General features: G+C 60.0%; 1 protein-coding gene across 1 annotated transcript in view; it reads right to left on the bottom strand.

Moving 5' to 3' along the window:
- Positions 1-7,264: 7,264 nt before the first annotated feature.
- Positions 7,265-13,799, bottom strand: part of LOC140406941 (activated CDC42 kinase 1-like) — a 63,960-nt gene continuing 57,425 nt past the window's right edge. The window contains exon 10 of the mRNA XM_072494781.1: positions 7,265-7,827. Within this exon, the coding sequence (XP_072350882.1) occupies positions 7,265-7,827 (563 nt within the window). The remainder of the gene's footprint in view (positions 7,828-13,799) is intronic.

The following is a 13,799-nucleotide window of genomic DNA, read 5'->3' as shown; positions in this document are numbered from 1 at the left end:
GAGAGTGGAGAGTGTGTGAGAGAGAGAGAGGGAGAGTGTGTGAGAGAGAGAGTGGGAGAATGTGTGAGAGAGAGGGAGAGTGTGAGAGAGAGAGAGAGGGAGAGTGTGTGAGAGAGAGAGGGAGAGTGTGTGAGAGAGAGAGAGGGAGAATGTGTGAGAGAGAGAGGGAGAGTGTGTGAGAGAGAGAGAGGGAGAATGTGTGGAGAGAGAGAGAGAGGGAGGAGTGAGAGAGAGAGAGAGAGAGAGAGGGTGAGAGCGTGAGAGAGAGAGAGGGAGTGTGTGAGAGAGAGGGAGTGTGTGAGAGAGGGAGTGTGTGAGAGAGAGAGGGAGAGTGTCTGAGAGAGAGAGGGAGAGTGTCTGAGAGAGGGAGAGTGTGTGAGAGAGAGAGGGAGAGTGTGTGAGAGAGGGAGAGTGTGTGAGAGAGAGAGGGGGAGAGTGTGTGGGAGAGTGTGAGAGGGAGAGTGAGAGTGAGGGAGAGTGTCAAAGAGAGGAAGTGTGAGTGAGAGAGTGCGAGAGAACGTGTGAGAGATAGAGTGTGTGTGTGAGAGAGAGATAGTGTGAGTGAGACAGCGAGAGAGGATGTGCATGTGTGAGACTGTGTGAGAGAGAGTGTGTGAGAAGGAGTGGGTGTGTGTGTGAATGACAAAGAGTGCATGTGTGAGGGTGTGTGTGTGAGTGAGAGAGAGCATGCATGTGTGAGAGGGTGTGAGTGTGTGTGCAAGTGAGAGGGTGTGTGCATGTGTGAGGGTGTGCATGTGTATGCAAGTGAGAGGGCGTGTGCATGTGTGAGAGGGTGTGTGAGTGTGTGTGAGTGAGAGGGAGTGTGCATGTGAGAGGGTGTGTGTGAGTGAGAGAGCGTGACTAAGGTAGTGGACAGGGGAATGTCTATGGATGTCATTTATATAGATTTCCAGAAGGCATGTGATAAAGTTCCACATGAGAGACTGTGAACTAAGATGGAAGCTCGGAAATTAGGGCAAATTATTGTCACGGTTCGGAAACTGGTTGAGTGGCTGGCGACAGAGAGTGGGGATGATGGGTAATTACTCGAATTAGCAGGAGGTGACGAGTGGTGTACCGAGGGGGTCGGTGCTGGGACCTCAATTATTCACATTATTCATTAATGGCTTCGATGATGGCATAGAAAGTTATAAATCCAAATTAGCTGATGATATAAAGTTCGGTGGTACTGTAGACAGTCTAGATGACAGCATAAAATTGCAAGGAGATATTGACAGACGAGGTGAATGGGTAAATTTGTGGCAGATGGAATTAAATGCAAGTAAGTGTGAGGTTATCCATTCTGGACCAAAAATGGATAGAGCAGAGTACTTCCTGTGTAAGGGGGTCTGCATGGGGGGGTGTAAGGGGGTCTGCATGGGGGGGGGTGTAAGGGGGTCTGCATGGGGGGGGTGTAAGGGGGTCTGCATGGGGGGTGTGTAAGGGGGTCTGCATGGGGGGTGTGTAAGGGGTTCTGCATGGGGGGGTGTAAGGGGGTCTGCATGGGGGGGGGTGTAAGGGGGTCTGCATGGGGGGGTGTAAGGGGGTCTGCATGGGGGGGGGTGTAAGGGGGTCTGCATGGGGGGGGGTGTAAGGGGGTCTGCATGGGGGGGGTGTAAGGGGGTTTGCATGGGGGGGTGTAAGGGGGTTTGCATGGGGGGGGTGTAAGGGGGTCTGCATGGGGGGGTGTAAGGTGGTCTGCATGGGGGGTGTAAGGGGGTCTGCATGGGGGGGTGTAAGGGGGTTTGCATGGGGGGGGTGTAAGGGGGTCTGCATGGGGGGGTGTAAGGGGGTTTGCATGGGGGGGTGTAAGGGGGTTTGCATGGGGGGTGTAAGGGGGTCTGCATGGGGGGGTGTAAGGGGGTTTGCATGGGGGGGGTGTAAGGGGGTTTGCATGGGGGGGTGTAAGGGGGTTTGCATGGGGGGGGTTTAAGGGGGTCTGCATGGGGGGGTGTAAGGGGGTCTGCATGGGGGGGTGTAAGGGGGTTTGCATGGGGGGGGGTGTAAGGGGGTTTGCATGGGGGGGTGTAAGGGGGTCTGCATGGGGGGGTGTAAGGTGGTCTGCATGGGGGGGTGTAAGGGGGTCTGCATGGGGGGTTGTAAGGGGGTCCGCATGGGGGGGGTGTAAGGGGGTCCCCATGGGGGGGTGTAAGGGGGTTTGCATGGGGGGGTGTAAGGGGGTCTGCATGGGGGGGGTGTAAGGTGGTCTGCATGGGGGGGTGTAAGGGGGTTTGCATGGGGGGGTGTAAGGGGGTTTGCATAGGGGGGTGTAAGGGGGTCTGCATGGGGGGGTGTAAGGTGGTCTGCATGGGGGGGTGTAAGGGGGTCTGCATGGGGGGGTGTAAAGGGGTCTGCATGGGGGGGTGTAAGGGGGTCTGCATGGGGGGGGTGTAAGGGGGTCTGCATGGGGGGGTGTAAGGGGGTTTGCATGGGGGGGTGTAAGGGGGTTTGCAGGGGGGGGGTGTAAGGGGGTCTGTTTGAGGGTGTGTGTAAGGGGGTCTGCATGGGGTGTGTGTAAGGGGGTTTGCATGGGGTGTGTGTAAGGTGGTTTGCATGGGGGGGGTGTAAGGGGGTCTGCATGGGGGGTGTAAGGGGGTCTGTTTGGGGGTGTGTGTAAGGGGGTCTGCATGGGGTGTGTGTAAGGGGGTTTGCATGGGGTGTGTGTAAGGGGGTTTGCATGGGGGGTGTAAGGGGGTCTGCATGGGGGGTGTAAGGGGGTCTGCATGGGGGGGGGTGTAAGGGGGTCTGCATGGGGGGTGTAAGGGGGTCCCCATGGGGGGGTCCCCATGGGGGGGTGTAAGGGGGTCTGCATGGGTGGTGTAAGGGGGTCCCCATGGGGGGGGGTGTAAGGGGGTCTGCATGGGGTGTGTGTAAGGGGGTTTGCATGGGGGGGGTGTAAGGGGGTCTGCATGGGGGGTCTAAGGGGGTCTGTTTGGGGGGGTGTAAGGGGGTCTGCATGGGGGGGGTGTAAGGGGGTCTGCATGGGGGGTGTAAGGGGGTCCCCATGGGGGGGGGTCCCCATGGGGGGGTGTAAGGGGGTCTGCATGAGGGGTGTAAGGGGGTCCCCATGGGGGGGGGGTGTAAGGGGGTCTGTTTGGGGGTGTGTGTAAGGGGGTCTGCATGGGGTGTGTGTAAGGGGGTTTGCATGGGGTGTGTGTAAGGGGGTTTGCATGGGGGGGGTGTAAGGGGGTCTGCATGGGGGGTGTAAGGGGGTTTGTTTGGGGGGTGTGTAAGGGGGTCTGCATGGGGGGGTGTAAGGGGGTTTGCATGGGGGGGTGTAAGGGGGTCTGCATGGGGGTGTGTGTAAGGGGGTTTGCATGGGGGTGTGTGTAAGGGGGTTTGCATGGGGGGGGTGTAAGGGGGTTTGCATGGGGGGGGTGTAAGGGGGTTTGCATGGGGGGGGTGTAAGGGGGTTTGCATGGGGGGGTGTAAGGGGGTCTGTTTGGGGGTGTGTGTAAGGGGGTCTGCATGGGGTGTGTGTAAGGGGGTTTGCATGGGGTGTGTGTAAGGGGGTTTGCATGGGGGGGGTGTAAGGGGGTTTGCATGGGGGGGTGTAAGGGGGTTTGCATGGGGGGGTGTAAGTGGGTCTGTTTGGGGGGGTGTGTAAGGGGGTCTGCATGGGGTGTGTGTAAGGGGGTTTGCATGGGGTGTGTGTAAGGGGGTTTGCATGGGGGGGTGTAAGGGGCTTTGCATGGGGGGGTGTAAGGGGGTTTGCATGGGGGGGGTTTAAGGGGGTCTGCATGGGGGGGGTGTAAGGGGGTCTGCATGGGGGGGTGTAAGGGGGTTTGCATGGGGGGGGTGTAAGGGGGTTTGCATGGGGGGGGTGTAAGGGGGTCTGCATGGGGGGGGTGTAAGGTGGTCTGCATGGGGGGGTGTAAGGGGGTCTGCATGGGGGGGTGTAAGGGGGTCCGCATGGGGGCGGGTGTAAGGGGGTCCCCATGGAGGGGGTGTAAGGGGGTTTGCATGGGGGCTGTAAGGGGGTCTGCATGGGGGGTGTAAGGTGGTCTGCATGGGGGGGTGTAAGGGGGTTTGCATGGGGGGGTGTAAGGGGGTTTGCATTGGGGGGGTGTAAGGGGGTCTGCATGGGGGGGGTGTAAGGTGGTCTGCATGGGGGGGTGTAAGGGGGTCTGCATGGGGGGGTGTAAGGGGGTCTGCATGGGGGGGTGTAAGGGGGTCTGCATGGGGGGTGTAAGGGGGTTTGCATCGGGGGGTGTAAGGGGGTTTGCAGGGGGGGGTGTAAGGGGGTCTGTTTGAGGGTGTGTGTAAGGGGGTCTGCATGGGGGGTGTAAGGGGGTCTGTTTGGGGGTGTGTGTAAGGGGGTCTGCATGGGGTGTGTGTAAGGGGGTTTGCATGGGGTGTGTGTAAGGGGGTTTGCATGGGGGGGTGTAAGGGGGTCTGCATGGGGGGGTGTAAGGGGGTCTGCATGGGGGGGTGTAAGGGGGTCCCCATGGGGGGGGTCCCCATGGGGGGGTGTAAGGGGGTCTGCATGGGGGGTGTAAGGGGGTCCCCATGGGGGGGGGTGTAAGGGGGTCTGCATGGGGTGTGTGTAAGGGGGTTTGCATGGGGGGGGGTGTAAGGGGGTCTGCATGGGGGGTGTAAGGGGGTCTGTTTGGGGGGGTGTAAGGGGGTCTGCATGGGGGGGGTGTAAGGGGGTCTGCATGGGGGGTGTAAGGGGGTCCCCATGGGGGGGGTCCCCATGGGGGGGTGTAAGGGGGTCTGCATGGGGGGTGTAAGGGGGTCCCCATGGGGGGGGGGTGTAAGGGGGTCTGTTTGGGGGTGTGTGTAAGGGGGTCTGCATGGGGGTGTGTGTAAGGGGGTTTGCATGGGGGTGTGTGTAAGGGGGTTTGCATGGGGGGGGGTGTAAGGGGGTTTGCATGGGGGGGGTGTAAGGGGGTTTGCATGGGGGGGTGTAAGGGGGTTTGCATGGGGGGGTGTAAGGGGGTCTGTTTGGGGGTGTGTGTAAGGGGGTCTGCATGGGGGTGTGTGTAAGGGGGTTTGCATGGGGGTGTGTGTAAGGGGGTTTGCATGGGGGTGTGTGTAAGGGGGTTTGCATGGGGTGTGTGTAAGGGGGTTTGCATGGGGGGGGTGTAAGGGGGTTTGCATGGGGGGGGTGTAAGGGGGTCGCCATGGGGGGGTGTAAGGGGGTCTGTTTGGGGGGGGTGTAAGGGGGTCTGCATGGGGTGTGTGTAAGGGGGTTTGCATGGGGTGTGTGTAAGGGGGTTTGCAGGGGGGGGTGTAAGGGGGTCTGTTTGGGGGTGTGTGTAAGGGGGTTTGCATGGGGGGGTGTAAGGGGGTCTGCATGGGGGGGTGTAAGGGGGTCTGCATGGGGGGGTGTAAGGGGGTCTGCATGGGGGTTGTAAGGGGGTCCCCATGGGGGGGGTCCCCATGGGGGGGTGTAAGGGGGTCTGCATGGGGGGTGTAAGGGGGTCCCCATGGGGGGGGGTGTAAGGGGGTCCCCATGGGGGGGTGTAAGGGGGTCTGCATGTGGGGGGTGTAAGGGGGTCTGCATGGGGGGGGGTGTAAGGGGGTCTGCATGGGGGGCTGTAAGGGGGTCCCCATGGGGGGGTGTAAGAGGGTCTGCATGGGGGGGGTGTAAGGTGGTCTGCATGGGGGGGTGTAAGGTGGTCTGCATGGGGGGGTGTAAGGGGGTTTGCATGGGGTGTGTGTAAGGGGGTTTGCATGGGGGGGGTGTAAGGGGGTTTGCATGGGGTGTGTGTAAGGGGGTTTGCATGGGGGGGGTGTAAGGGGGTTTGCATGGGGGGGGTGTAAGGGGGTTTGCATGGGGGGGTGTAAGGGGGTCTGTTTGGGGGTGTGTGTAAGGGGGTCTGCATGGGGGGATGTAAGGGGGACTGCATGGGGGGGGTGTAAGGGGGTCTGCATGGGGGGGGTGTAAGGGGGTCTGCATGGGGGGGTGTAAGGGGGTCTGCATGGGGGGTGTAAGGGGGTCCCCATGGGGGGGTGTAAGGGGGTCTGCATGGGGGGTGTAAGGGGGTCCCCATGGGGGGGGTGTAAGGGGGTCCCCATGGGGGGGTGTAAGGGGGTCTGCATGGGGGGGGTGTAAGGGGGTCTGCATGGGGGGGGGTGTAAGGGGGTCTGCATGGGGGGGTGTAAGGGGGTCTGCATGGGGGGGTGTAAGGGGGTCCATGGGGGGGTGCAAGGGGGTCTGCATGGGGGGGCTGTAAGGGGGTCCCCATGGGGGGGGGGTGTAAGGGGGTTTGCATGGGGTGTGTGTAAGGGGGTTTGCATGGGGGTGTGTAAGGGGGTCTGCATGGGGGGGTGTAAGGGGGTCTGCATGGGGGGGTGTAAGGGGGTCTGCATGGGGGGGTGTAAGGGGGTCCGCATGGGAGCGGGGTGTAAGGGGGTCTGCATGGGGGGGTGTAAGGGGGTCTGCATGGGGGGGTGTAAGGGGGTCTGCATGGGGGGGTGTAAGGGGGTCTGCATGGGGGGGTGTAAGGGGGTCCGCATGGGAGGTGTAAGGGGGTCCGCATGGGGGGTGTAAGGGGGTCTGCATGGGGGGGTGTAAGGGGGTCTGCATGGGGGGGTGTAAGGGGGTCTGCATGGGGGGGTGTAAGGGGGTCCGCATGGGGGTGTGTAACGGGGTCGCCATGGGGGGTGTAAGGGGGTTCCCATGGGGGGTGTAAGGGGGTCTGCATGGGGTGTGTAAGGGGGTCCACAAGGGGGGGTGTAAGGGGGTCCCCATGGGGGGGTGTAAGGGGGTCCGCATGGGGGGTGTAAGGGGGTCCCCATGGGGGGGTGCAAGGGGGTCTGCATGGGGGGTGTAAGGGGGTTCCCATGGGGGGTGTAAGGGGGTCTGCATGGGGGTGTGTAAGGGGGTCCGCAAGGGGGGGTGTAAGGGGGTCCCCATGGGGGGTTATAAGGGGTTCTGCATGGGGAGGTGTAATGTGTAAGAGATCTCACAACACACCACACCTTTCCCCTCCCCCACTCTGCCCCTCCCCAGTTCAGCCCCTCCCCACTCAGCCCCTCCCCCACTCAGCCCCCTCCCCCACTCAGCCCCTCCCCCGACTCACTCCCCCCTTGCCCACTCCCCCGCTCTACCCACTCAGCCCGTTTTCCCCACATGCCCCCCACTCATCCCCTCCCACCCGCCCTCCCCATCCTCCTCGCTCCCCACTCGTCCCGTCCCCCACTCAGCCCTTCCCCCCACAATATTCTCTCCCGCCCCCCGTCCCTGTGCCTGTTGTCTCTGAGGCTACATCTGTGACGGTCACCGTGGGAGATCAGCTGTCACCAATAGGTTTTCTCAGTGGTAACGTACGCGGTTAAGTTTGTCCTGTAGGCTGGGGCCGCTTCCCTGCTGGTTAATCCCCGTTTCCTCGGACTTTGCCTTGTGTAGGTAATTGCCCCTGGGACCTCGGGGTCTGGCTTGGTGCTCGCTAGGCCTCGGGGCCCTGGCATCCTTCTTCTGCTCAGCGTGGTGGTAATGAGGGGTGGCCGCTTTGGGCTGGGCCTCGAACGCCAACCGGCCAGCAGCCTCCTGGTCCTGCCTGGGCTGCAGGCCAGGCAGCTGGAAATCCACCTGGGGCCAGTGCATGGACCAACAGTTAGGCCTGGGCTGTGCGGGTTTCAGCCGCAGCTTGCCCAGCGCATCTTCGGCCTCGGCGGCCCGGCGCCGCCCGTCCTCCCGGGCCCCTTTCCTCGGCCTCCCGTTCCCTTGCCCCCTGGCCTGCCGGTAAGCCACGGCCTCCGCGCTGATCTGTCGGGAGCGCTCCCTCGAGGCGGCCTTCGAGTTAGGCTCCGGGCCTTGCGGGATCTCGGCCAACTCCTCCTTGTTGTCGATGTTCGAGTCGAGGCTTCGGGAGAGGCCTGAGGATCCAAACACAGATACAGGCCGGGGCCTGGTTAGAAAATGGTACCCTACACCGGAGAGCGCTTGCTGGCGACGCACGAGACCCTTACGCAGACGAGGAAGATAGACTTCGTCGAGTCTGTTCCACCATTCAATACGATCATGCCTTTTACACCCGCTATCCACTACATTTCAATAGCGCCCTTCATGGTCTCACGATGTGCTTTAGAACCAATTTGCGCACAGCAAGATCCCATAATTGGAGAGAACACAAATCACAGAACTGTTGCAGTGCAGGAGGAGGACATTCGGTCCATCGTGTCCGCAATGGCCCTCAGAATGAAAACCTATCGCCATTCCTCCCTGCCTTCTCCCCTTTTCACTTAACAGTCTGATTCCCTCCGCATAACCTCCTTGCTCTTGTACTCTCTGCCCCTATTAATAAATCCCAGGATCCTCTCTGCTTTATGAACTGTTCTCTCCACCTATCTTGCCCCCTTCAATGATCTACGCCCGTGTACGCCCTAGTCCCTCTGCTCCCGTGCCCCCTTTAAGAATCATTACCCCCCCCCCCTCGCCGCCGTTCCGACCGGAATGAATCTGCTCTCGGCACTGAACTTCAGCTGCCGCCTGCCTGCCCATTCGGCCAACTTGGGCAATACGGGAACAGAGAATGCTGGGTAAACTCAGCGGGCCAGGCAGCATCCACAGACTTTGAAACGGTGCCCGCCGCGGACCCGAGGTCGAGGCGAGCTGTGGGCAACCCGGGGCCCGGTTGAGGGGGGGGGGGGGGTGGCACGTGCGGCCCCACTGGCATTTTGTTGACCGTTGCCCACGCGCGGGATCGGCACATTTTGCCAATATCCGCCCACTTAGCTTTTATCCTACCGGTTTGGCTGAAATGATTCGCCCGTGAAGCGAGGGAGGGTGAAGTGAGGTGGGTGCCGATCGCTCACACTGACTGAGAGCCGTGAGCTCCCTATGCATCCAGAGTGTCAATATTTATTCTGTTTTGACCGTTTGAAGTCGATGACGGTTCTTTCAATATATAAACGATTCAGCATATTCTATAACTCGCTCTGAAATATTCGTTGCGTATTAAATGTATTTAATCTAATTCTTGGGGTCACGGTTAGTGAACGAGGCCCGATTTCAATCGTGCGGCCCCCTGAGATGAGGGAGGGTCACTCACGCGGCCCACTCGCTCGCCGAGGTTGGCCATCACAGGTTTATTCGGAAGAACAGAGGTTCCATTCACTGATCCTGGGGAACTTCGTGACAAATCTTCCTCTGCCCTGAAAACATCTAGGAGCCACTTCACTCTGTTCCCAAAGGCCCAGAAACCCGCTTCGAAATAGTGGGATCGGTCTACACCCACCTCTGTCCAATTTCTCATCTGAAAGATGGCATCTCTGACAGTGCAGCACTCCCTCAGTACTGCCCCTCTGACAGTGCAGCACTCCCTCAGTACTGACCCTCTGACAGTGCGGCACTCCCTCAGTACTGACCCTCTGACAGTGCGGCACTCCCTCAGTACTGACCCTCTGACAGTGCAGCACTCCCTCAGTACTGACCCTCTGACAGTGCGGCATTCCCTCAGTACTGGTCCTCTGACAGTGCCGCACTCCCTCAGTACTGCCCCTCTGACAGTGTAGCACTCCCTCAGTACTGACGCTCTGACAGTGCAGCACTCCCTCAGTACTGACCCTCTGACAGTGCAGCACTCCCTCAGTACTGACGCTCTGACAGTGCAGCACTCCCACAGTACTGACCCTCTGACAGTGCGGCACTCCCTCAGTACTGACCCTCTGACAGTGCAGCACTCCCTCAATACTGCCCCTCTGACAGTGCGGCATTCCCTCAGTACTGACTCTCTGACAATGCAGCACTCCGTCAGTACTGACCCTCTGACAGTGCGGTGCTCCCTCAGTACTGACCCTCTGACAGTGCGGCACTCCCTCAGTACTGCCCCTCTGATAGTGCTGCAATCCCTCAGTACTGACCCTATGACAGTGCTGCACTCCCTCAGTACTGACCCTCTGACAGTGCAGCACTCCCTCAGTACTGGCCCTCTGACAGTGCGGGACTCCCTCAGTACTGACCCTCTGACAGTGCAGCACTCCCTCAGTACTGACCCTCAGACAGTGCGGCACTCCCTCAGTACTGACTCTCTGACAGTGCAGCACTCCCTCAGTACTGACCCTCAGACAGTGCGGCACTCCCTCAGTACTGACTCTCTGACAGTGCAGCACTCCCTCAGTACTGACTCTCTGACAGTGCGGCACTCCCTCAGTACTGACCCTCTGACAGTGCAGCACTCCCTCAGTACTGACCCTCAGACAGTGCAGCACTCTCTCAGCACTGACTCTCTGACAGTGCGGCACTCCCTCAGTACTGACCCTCTGACAGTGCGGCACTCCCTCAGTACTGCCCCTCTGACAGTGCAGCGCTCCCTCAGTACTGTCCCATTGACAGTGCGGCACTCCCTCAGTACTGCCCCTCTGACAGTGCCGCCCTCCCTCAGTACTGCCCCACTGACAGTGCAGCACTCCCTCAGTACTGACGCTCTGACAGTGCAGCACTCCCTCAGTACTGACCCTCTGACAGTGCAGCACTCCCTCAGTACTGACCCTCTGACAGTGCAGCACTCCCTGAGTGCTGACCCTCTGACAGTGCAGCACTCCCTCAGTACTGACGCTCTGACAGTGCTGCACTCCCTCAGTACTGACCCTGACAGTGCAGCACTCCCTCAGTACTGACTCTCTGACAGTGCAGCACTCCCTCAGTACTGACCCTCTGACAGTGCCGCATCCCCTCAGTACTGCCCCTCTGACAGTGCAGCACTCCCTCAGTCCTGACCCTCTGACAGTGTGGCACTCCCTCAGTCCTGACCCTCTGACAGTGCAGCACTCCCTCAGTACTGACCCTCTGACAGTGCAGCACTCCCTCAGTACTGACCCTCTGACAGTGCGGCGCTCCCTCAGAACTGACGCTCTGACAGTGCAGCACTCCCTCAGTACTGACCCTCTGACAGTGCAGCACTCCCTCAGTACTGACGCTCTGACAGTGCAGCACTCCCTCAGTACTGACCCTCTGACAGTGCCGCATCCCCTCAGTACTGCCCCTCTGACAGTGCAGCACTCCCTCAGTACTGACCCTCTGACAGTGCAGCACTCCCTCAGTACTGACCCTCTGACAGTGCGGCACTCCCTCAGTACTGATCCTCTGACAGTGCGGCACTTCCTCAGTGCTGACCCTCTGACAGTGCAGCATTCCCTCAGTACCGACCCTCTGACAGTGCGGCACTCCCTCAGTCCTGACCCTCTGACAGTGCGGCACTCCCTCAGTACTGACCCTCTGACAGTGCAGCACTCCCTCAGTACTGACGCTCTGACAGTGCAGCACTCCTACAGTACTGACCCTCTGACAGTGCGGCACTCCCTCAGTACTGACACTCTGACAGTGCAGCACTCCCTCAGTACTGACCCTCTGACAGTGCAGCACTCCCTCAATACTGCCCCTCTGACAGTGCGGCATTCCCTCAGTACTGACTCTCTGACAATGCAGCACTCCGTCAGTACTGACCCTCTGACAGTGCGGTGCTCCCTCAGTACTGACCCTCTGACAGTGCGGCACTCCCTCAGTACTGCCCCTCTGATAGTGCTGCAATCCCTCAGTACTGACCCTATGACAGTGCTGCACTCCCTCAGTACTGACCCTCTGACAGTGCAGCACTCCCTCAGTACTGGCCCTCTGACAGTGCGGGACTCCCTCAGTACTGACCCTCTGACAGTGCAGCACTCCCTCAGTACTGACCCTCAGACAGTGCGGCACTCCCTCAGTACTGACTCTCTGACAGTGCGGCACTCCCTCAGTACTGGCCCTCTGACAGTGCGGGACTCCCTCAGTACTGACCCTCTGACAGTGCAGCACTCCCTCAGTACTGACCCTCAGACAGTGCGGCACTCCCTCAGTACTGACTCTCTGACAGTGCAGCACTCCGTCAGTACTGACCCTCTGACAGTGCGGCACTCCCTCAGTACTGACTCTCTGACAGTGCAGCACTCCCTCAGTACTGACTCTCTGACAGTGCGGCACTCCCTCAGTACTGACCCTCTGACAGTGCAGCACTCCCTCAGTACTGACCCTCAGACAGTGCAGCACTCTCTCAGCACTGACTCTCTGACAGTGCGGCACTCCCTCAGTACTGACCCTCTGACAGTGCAGCACTCCCTCAGTACTGACTCTCTGACAGTGCGGCACTCCCTCAGTACTGCCCCTCTGACAGTGCAGCGCTCCCTCAGTACTGTCCCATTGACAGTGCGGCACTCCCTCAGTACTGCCCCTCTGACAGTGCCGCCCTCCCTCAGTACTGCCCCACTGACAGTGCAGCACTCCCTCAGTACTGACGCTCTGACAGTGCAGCACTCCCTCAGTACTGACCCTCTGACAGTGCAGCACTCCCTCAGTACTGACCCTCTGACAGTGCAGCACTCCCTGAGTGCTGACCCTCTGACAGTGCAGCACTCCCTCAGTACTGACGCTCTGACAGTGCTGCACTCCCTCAGTACTGACCCTGACAGTGCAGCACTCCCTCAGTACTGACTCTCTGACAGTGCAGCACTCCCTCAGTACTGACCCTCTGACAGTGCCGCATCCCCTCAGTACTGCCCCTCTGACAGTGCAGCACTCCCTCAGTCCTGACCCTCTGACAGTGTGGCACTCCCTCAGTCCTGACCCTCTGACAGTGCAGCACTCCCTCAGTACTGACCCTCTGACAGTGCAGCACTCCCTCAGTACTGACCCTCTGACAGTGCGGCGCTCCCTCAGAACTGACGCTCTGACAGTGCAGCACTCCCTCAGTACTGACCCTCTGACAGTGCAGCACTCCCTCAGTACTGACGCTCTGACAGTGCAGCACTCCCTCAGTACTGACCCTCTGACAGTGCCGCATCCCCTCAGTACTGACCCTCTGACAGTGCAGCACTCCCTCAGTACTGACCCTCTGACAGTGCGGCACTCCCTCAGTACTGATCCTCTGACAGTGCGGCACTTCCTCAGTGCTGACCCTCTGACAGTGCAGCATTCCCTCAGTACCGACCCTCTGACAGTGCGACACTCCCTCAGTACTGACCCTCTGACAGTGTGGCACTCCCTCAGTCCTGACCCTCTGACAGTGTGGCACTCCCTCAGTACTGACCCTCTGACAGTGTGGCACTCCCTCAGTCCTGACCCTCTGACAGTGTGGCACCTCCTCAGTACTGACCCTCTGACAGTGCGGCACTCCCTCAGTGCTGACCCTCTGACAGTGCAGCATTCCCTCAGTACTGACCCTCTGATAGTGCGGCACTCCCTCAGTCCTGACCCTCTGACAGTGTGGCACTCCCTCAGTCCTGACCCTCTGACTGTGCAGCACTCCCTCAGTACTGGCACTGGGAGTATTGGCATGGATACCTTGATCCAGAGTCTGGAGCGGGACTTGAATCGCAGAGTCCCTACGGTGCAGGAGGAGGCCATTCAGCCCATCGTCTCTGTACCGGCTCTCTGTACGAGCATCGTGACTTAGTGCCTTTTACCAAAAACCCTGCATCTTGTTTCTATTCAAATAATCCTCAAGCTCGCTCTCGGCCGCCTCGATCGCACCGGCCTCCAGCAACCCCCCCCCGGCAGCCCATTCCAGACCCCGACGTAAGCAAAGTCGCCACAGTCCCAGATGACCAGAGGCTGCTTTCCCCTTTGAGGGGGGGAGAGCTGACTCCCTGGGTGGTGATTGAACCTGAGGGTCACCCACACCTCAGGCGAGGGAAGGTTGAGAAGGCGGGGCCTTCACTGAATAACCTGAGCCGGGGTCGGTCTAGCTCAGTTGGCTGACCAGCTCGATCGAGGAGCTGAACGAAGCCTACAACGCGAACCGGCTGAGCTTATTCATGAAGGCCATGATTTAGGATTGGCCGTGCTAAATTGCTCCTTAAGTGTCCAAAGATGGGTA

This window comes from Scyliorhinus torazame, unplaced genomic scaffold (assembly GCF_047496885.1).
Source record: "Scyliorhinus torazame isolate Kashiwa2021f unplaced genomic scaffold, sScyTor2.1 scaffold_1037, whole genome shotgun sequence".
NCBI classification, from domain to species: Eukaryota; Metazoa; Chordata; class Chondrichthyes; order Carcharhiniformes; family Scyliorhinidae; genus Scyliorhinus; species Scyliorhinus torazame.
This window is presented reverse-complemented; position numbering and strand designations above follow the sequence as displayed.